Source organism: Pteropus vampyrus, unplaced genomic scaffold (assembly GCF_000151845.1).
Source record: "Pteropus vampyrus isolate Shadow unplaced genomic scaffold, Pvam_2.0 Scaffold12, whole genome shotgun sequence".
NCBI lineage: Eukaryota > Metazoa > Chordata > Mammalia > Chiroptera > Pteropodidae > Pteropus > Pteropus vampyrus.
Genome location: NW_011888793.1, coordinates 1,397,466 through 1,405,167, shown reverse-complemented (window position 1 = coordinate 1,405,167; position 7,702 = coordinate 1,397,466). Strand labels below are relative to the sequence as shown.

At 33.7% G+C, this 7,702-nt stretch overlaps 1 protein-coding gene across 1 annotated transcript in view; it reads right to left on the bottom strand.

Moving 5' to 3' along the window:
- MME (membrane metalloendopeptidase) overlaps positions 1-7,702 on the bottom strand; it is an 83,521-nt gene that overhangs the window by 3,625 nt on the left and 72,194 nt on the right. Inside the window, exons 19-20 of the mRNA XM_023524020.1 lie at positions 4,736-4,831; positions 4,316-4,392 (exon numbers count right to left, since the gene is read on the bottom strand). Of these exons, the coding sequence (XP_023379788.1) occupies positions 4,316-4,392; positions 4,736-4,831 (173 nt within the window). The remainder of the gene's footprint in view (positions 1-4,315; positions 4,393-4,735; positions 4,832-7,702) is intronic.

Here is a 7,702-nt window from a genome sequence, read left to right as displayed (position 1 = left end):
GGCTTCACTTAGATAATTTAATTCTGAGTAATTAGGTCAACAACATACTTGGGGTTCATTTATTTTCCTAGGACTCTAGTTATTGCTTGGTTGTTTATAACATCAAATCTTTGAATAGATGACATAGTCTATTTAAAGAAGTGTATACATTATTAATAAAAAATGAATCCATTCTCTAAGAGTGGGATCATACTTCATTAACATTACATAGAAAGCTTACATGAATTTCATGTTATGAAAACTATATAGTTTTTATATTTGTGTTTATAATAACAGAAGATAATAAAGGCTTTTACTGATTATTTCTTAAAGTGATTTAGTTGAACTTTTTACTTTATCCCATAAACTATGTTATTGTACTGCTGCTGTTTATTCCCTTGGCAAATAATGGCTCGTATTAAAAACATCTATAGGTGAATGATGAGAGGAGGAGGAAATGGAAGACAGTGGTCAAAAAGGTACAGACTTCCAGTTTGGATGTCAGCTGAACCTACTGTGGTAATCATTTCATAATATATGTAAAGCAAACAATCAAGCTGTATGCCTTAAACATATAGTGATATATGTCAATTATTTCTCAATAAAACTGGAAAACATAAAAAAAATACCTAAGAGATATGGAATTGGATATCATGTGACCAAGAGTGGACTTTGTATCCTATAACTGACCTGATTACACCTGTCTGCAATTAACTGGATTTTTGAATTACTGAATAAACATTTTTGCAATTAATGGGTCCTCTGACATCCTTTTGTTATTTCTTTTTAAATAAATGACTTGGCTTCATGGTTAACTAGAATCATTCATGAATAAACTCTCCAATCGTTACCATTAACTAATGTTCATGATTCTTTTAAAGTAAGTTCACATCGATCAGCATGTTTCACTAAAAATTTATAAAGAAATAAATGCCTGAATAGATTTCTAGGTATGAGCTAAAGATTAATAAGAGCTAACAGGACTTCTATAAGACTCACCAAAATCCACTCTGATATTTACAAAATATCAGAAACCAATGCTAATATTTAAGATAAATGGAGAAAACATTAGTATTTCAAAGAGGGTTTAGCTTAAGTATGCTAAATCATGGAATTGTAAGGAACAAAATAGCCATATTACTTGAAAATGTCCACATAAAGCACTACAATTTTTTTTAAAAGTATCAGTAAGCAAACTATGGAAAATATTTCTTGTATTATTAGTGGTGTTAGTTTTATAAATTACTCCTTTTCTGACTGGAAAATAGTATCCAACAACCTAAGCATCTAAATTAGCTCCATTACTATTTAAGTAGCATACACACTGGTAACATTTTGTCTATTAGGACTTGCTTTAACAAATTACCAGACTCTAATATATTACATAGAAATATTACATCTAAACAACTTTACAAATTATAGTAAATATAATTTTACAGATAATAGTAAATATTATCCTAACAACCATTTCCGGAAGTGACTGTGGATGGCTAATAAAAGCTGGATTTCTAAAAAGAAGTCCTTTAAATTGTGAATTCAATTTCAAGAATATCAAGGGAAAATATTTTTGTTTTAAATATTAAACTTTTATTTAAAGTTTATTTAATTTAAAAGTATCTAAGACTTTAGTTAGCAAGAATAGGATAATTATAGCTTAGACCTAACAAATGGTTTTATAGATTCAGCTTTATATAAAGAATAATTTGCCTTTTGTTTTTTGTACTGTGGCTGTTTAAGCATAAGATTACGAAAACTCCCTCTGTTTCAGAAATTTCTACATCAACCACTCTACACAATTTTTCAATAGCAACTCAATGTCTCTTAGTTTTCAAGGTTCTTTAAAAAATGTTTTACTTTGTACAGCCAGGAAGCAGCCTGTTTCCAAAACTAAATGTAACTTCAACCTTTTGCCAAGGAAATCCCTTTACCTCCAGAGAAAATAATTTCCTTGACAAAAGGTTGGCAAAATTTACCCTTAAAAAAAACAAAAACCATCAACACATACTCTTCTATTATGAATGAAAAATCATCATAAAGACATCTTTTGGGCCAGAATAAAGAAAATAAAAGTTGCAAATAATTTCACACATTTATAATAAAATAATAAATATTTTTACAAATACAAAATTCTATGTATTTATAAGAAAATTGTTTTCAGTTTAAAATTGGTGGTAGAAAACAGTTACATATCACTTAACCAGTGATCAGTTATTGACATTCTGAACTATTCAGACATAAGCAATGAATAGTCAGAAGCCCGCAACTGTCAGTTAACAAGGAATGTTGCAAAGTCTGTATACTTTATTCATAGAAATTCTTATTCAGTTCATACCTTTCTTATCCAAAACCAATCCTAGTACTAATTTTCAAACACACATATGTAATAGACACTTTGAATGCATTTTAACATTAATCCTCCTAGCAACTATCATAACATTTTAATACTCATTTTACATATCAAGAAATTGAGACACAGATGGTAAGTAACAGCTTGTAAATGGCAAAATCATGGTTGAAACTCATGTGTTTCTTATTTCAAAACTTGCATCCATTTTTTTCCCGTACAAGTGTAAAGAGATATTTTTTTTCCATGCATATTAGAATGGAGGAATGGGATGGCCACAAGTAATAGGAAAGAGAACCAAAGACAAAACAAACAAACAGGCAAAATAAAATGTCCAAATGAAAAGTCAAAAAGCACCACCATCGGTGGTGGCTCTTTAGTGTAGGAATAAGTACCTCCCCACACTCTAGGTTTCGAGAATTTCACTAAACTAATAAATAGCGAAACCATAACGATTAGTCATAACAATAATCTGTGTCATCAAAAAAATAAAATAAAAGGATTAGGTTTTGTTCAGGATAGGCAGGAAGGTTGAAATTGTATTTTAAACAGAGAAATTTTAATCCGGTGGTTAAGATAAAAATGTTACTACTCAAGAGACAAGTTTCAGCTATCAAAAAATTAATTAATTTGCAACCCCCATTCTCTGAGGATGCCAGATGTACCAATATTACCATAATATTACTTAAATTCACTTAGGTTTTTATGAATATATGCTTTGTTTCATCAAGATATGCAGAGCAGAGCTTTGACAAATTAGATCGTTTGTGTAAACTTATAATTGCTCCCTGTTATCCTCAAAAATGAATTTTTACACCTTAATTTCCAAAGACGAAAGACACTTTTAAGAACTGAAACTAAAAGTTACTTGGATAAACCATTATGTCAATTGATCCAGTGACTTCTGTTGCTCATCACCTAAAACGTAGTTAATTTGGATATCCTAGCAAGACTAAATTTAGCTTGAATTATACACACAATGGACATACAATAAATAGTTGTTGAGTGAATGAATTTTGAAAGAACCGTTCAGGTAAATACTAAATTATGATGACAATGAAACTAGAAAAAGATGAGTAAATTCTTAATTTTTAAATGTGCTATTTTATTGTTTCACAACTGAATGTGGTTTTTCCCTAGGAGTGAATGATGCAGGCACTATGATCATGTTTATTTTAGGAAGGCCATTTAAAATTTAGCTCATAAGTTCTTTTGTTCTCAAACTCCGTTTTCCAACTACCCTACACAATTTTAAATCTGTTTTTCAGACATTTTTGCCTTAGAAGGTTGTTGTTGATCAGCAAATCAGTGATGAAGTGTTATAGTACCTGGGAAATTAGGAATTTAGTTGTAAAATAGATACATAGGATTTAGGATTTAACATTCAAACATTGGTTAGAGTGATTCTCTTTCAATCCAATATTCTCTTAGATTTTCTGATTTGGGAAGGACTTTAGATATCTTCTAATTCAACTTTCCATTCTGCAGAGCATTTTTCTCCAGTGTCCTTGAGGGGTTGTACTCTGACCTCTGCTTCAAGGTACTCTCTTCCTGGAGCTTTGGGAATAACTTTATTCCCTGTCAGACAATCTCTTACTACTAGAAAGTTTCCCTTTATGTTGAATGGAAATCTTTCTTTGGAACAGCTACTCACAGGACCTAGGCCCAAACCCTTCACAGCTTGTTAGAAATGTGTTTGTCCTAGTTTTAAATAGAGCCACTGTTCTGAGGTGATATCTTTGTTGGAATCCATCAAGCACTGAGCCTAAGTCACATATATTCTGAAAATAAGAGAACTCAAGGCTATGCTTGTGCAAACAAGACATTTATCCTGATGTGTTCTGATGATCCTATCTGTAACTCTCAAAAGAAAAAAAAAAAATACTAGATTTCCAAATGTTATAGAATCAGAGTTAGAAAAGGCCAATTTCCAAACATAGAAGTAATGGAGCCAATACTGAAACACCTTGACTGCTCTTCAAACCCACACACCTGAAATTGCCTGGACTGTGGACATCTGTTTTAATGGAGTTGATTGCATATTCTGGCCTGTAGGTCCCACACCACACCTAGGGACAGGGATAGAAAAAGAAAAGCAGTGTGCTTAGGTTTAATCAAGGATTACTTGCTTGGGGAGGCAAGGAGAAAAGCAAACTCCCTATTGTAAAAGTTAAATTGGGATTCTGCATTCCTCAACTATTTACTCTTCAAATGATGTTCAATGATAGGCAGCCAGGATCATAATTATCATTAATATGATCTGACAGTCTGTTATACACAGTGAAATTTAGTCAAGTCAAACAATTTGCCACAATTGATTTAAGCAAGAAAACTCAGCATGCAATATCTAACTTACTATAAAATTGTAACTCAAAATGATTTTATATCTATCAATCAAGAAAGATATAATACCTGGGCAAAGTTCAAGAAGAATAGTTGTTTGTGATTTAGGTCAAGTCCAGGAAGTAATTTTTCTTCGCCATTCTTTTTAACATAATTTTGATAGGCCTAGACAGTTAATGAAAAAGAAATATGATGTTTATCATTTTCATATTATGTGTGTGTGTGTATATATATATATATATATATATATATATATACACACACACATAAATATATAAATATATGAACAAGACCATGTAAGCAAGTAATTAACCTTTTGTATCAGAATCATCATAATAATATATTTACATATGGCAACCTACAACTATTTCATGGATTAGAAAGAAAAAGAATTTATTTATAAATGCTCTGAAAAGAATGGGATACTGATTAACAGATGACAAGAGCCTAGCACAGGTCAGATGGTCAATAAATGTCAGCTGAATGAATAGATGACTTAAATAAGTAATGAAAAACTTATCTAAAGGTTGTTCTATTGATAAACGGATATGTCCAGCTTGTTGGAAGAATGGATTGCCAAGGGAGTCTGTCATTGCTATATTTAGCTTAATTACTACTCTTAGCAAAATATACTCAGTCCAGACTTTGAGTGATACTTGCCAAAAGTCAAGGGATTCTCTTAAGATCCCTTAAAGGCCTAGTATCCTATGATTCTAAAAATAAGGATGAGCGATTATTTTGGCACCCTGAAGACAAGGCAAAACAAACTGAACCTTAGTTACATTAGGATGAAGGCATTTAGACTACTTGAATGTCAGAAAATGTTCTCAATTCTTAAGAATTTATAGATATAATTGAAAAATGTAGTATTCTTCTGCTAAATATACTTAAGAAAGGGATTAACAACAAACTTTTTCAGATATGTCACTTCCAATTTAATATAAAGGAAGTGATCAATTAGATAAACAGAAGATATGTTTCCTTTCTTTCTACTTGTCATTAACATAGATTTATTGAGTCTTTACTATGTAAAGATGCTGGGGAAATGGCGGGGATATTTGCTCCCTTATAGGGAGCTCACAATCCAGTAGGGGACGGGTCTTAGGTGTTAGAATTTTATGTATAATAAAATATTTGATGATTGTAATTTGCTTAGTCATAATAATCCTGTACTTGCTCTAGGTAAAGATCTCCATGGAAGCATCAGGAACCCAGATTTTTATAGCAGTGAGTCTCAATCTGGCTACATATTAGAATAACCATGGGATTATTAAGAGTGCCAATGCCTTTCACTTCCAGGAAAGATGGAGCGACAGGGAATGAATTTACCCTCTCACTGAAAAAAACAAATGATGGACGAAATATAGGAAACAATGGCTTGCATGATGCTGGACATCAGGAAAAAGGAGCTTGACCTCTGTGAGATGGTAAACAAATAAGATGAGCCCTGATTGCCCCAGCTTATTGCCTGAGCTTATCCAGGCTACATCATAGACAAAGGAAACTTGAGGAGAAGGAGCTGAGTTCAGGGAAACCAAGGACAAGGTACTGAAGAGGAAAAAGCTACACAGACAGAGGATCTGAAGAGGTCAGATGATCGAGTATTCAGCTGAGTATGTGAGTACCAAAGCTAGAGAAGGAAGCACGCACAGGATTAGAGATAAAAATGCCTGGTATTTACACCTCACAAAAATGAAAAGACTTCAAGATTCACACAGTAGGGTCTTGCCCCGACAGTGGAGAATAACTGTGCTCTTCAGACTGAGCACTTTCCTAGTCTCACCTAATAAGCTGTAAGAGCAAGATCCAAAAGGATCAAACCAGTTCTGAGGAATTTAACTGTGTCCTAGAATAAAGCTCAAGAATATTTATAAGAAAACAAAAATATCCAACACCCAAAGAGGTAAAAAGGCACACTGTCAGGCATCCAGTAAAAAAATTACCAAGCATTCAAAGAAGCAACAATTTCCTAGGACTTGGCTGGGATTCATTCTTTTGAAAACTTTGCAGGCAGCTTAATCTCCAAAGTCTCACACTCTGATCATCCATGTTCACTGCCAAGTGACAGGCCCCACCAGTCATCTCTCCCACACTGCTCTGATGCTTCCTCTTTCCAGACCCAACCACTGATCCTCTCCTCCTCCCCTCTAACCCAAACACTTCCGTGGTGGACAAATAACACTACATCCTCATCCACTCCATGGAACACTCAATCCATCTTCTTAGAGAAGCCTGGTTCTATCCTGGGGACACCTTGTCACCTGTATTCTCTCAAGTAGATTCTGTTGGTTCTCCCACATCTGGACTACCTCACTGTTGGAAGCAGCATGCAAAATCACCCTCACTCCTCATTGTTGCTTCCAAGAATGGAATTCCTCCACTCTGTGAAAATCCCTACTTTTTCTTGTGTGTATGGCATCTACTAGATCATCTTTTAAACCTTATTTAAATCATCCCATAATGATATCTTTTATGGAGGGTTTGTAGCTGTATCTTCAGCACTAAGAATAATGCCAAACACATAAGTATCTGTTGAAAGCAAGAATGAATGGAAGGCTAAATGAGATTCTAAGGGATGCTCCATGATAAACTCCTCTGGTTATAAGAGTTTCGATGACTAAAAAGCCACATGCTTAAATCCTATCACTTAGTCCCTCACTGTACCATTGTAACTGGACTAATAGTTTAATACTATGCCTGTGGACTACACTGATTATGACTCCTGAACACTGCTTCACCTGTTGTGAAACCAAGGGTCCTGTTCCGCCCATTGACCAATGACTCTGAAACAATCCTTTTCATGGGGCATCTTTTGGAATAAATTTATTTCAGAGATTATTTCTTAGAAAAATGTTGCCTCCTCTGTGAACTTGCATATCTCCACATTTCTGTTGATAGAGGATTCCGTGTTTCATCTCCTGCTCAGCTTCTTGGGCTCAGCTCAATCACAACTGCATTGCCTCTGCTCGTTAGCACAGTTACAATCCCCTTTCTCCTCATATTTTCCATTTCCATCATTTATTGCTTACATTAGAT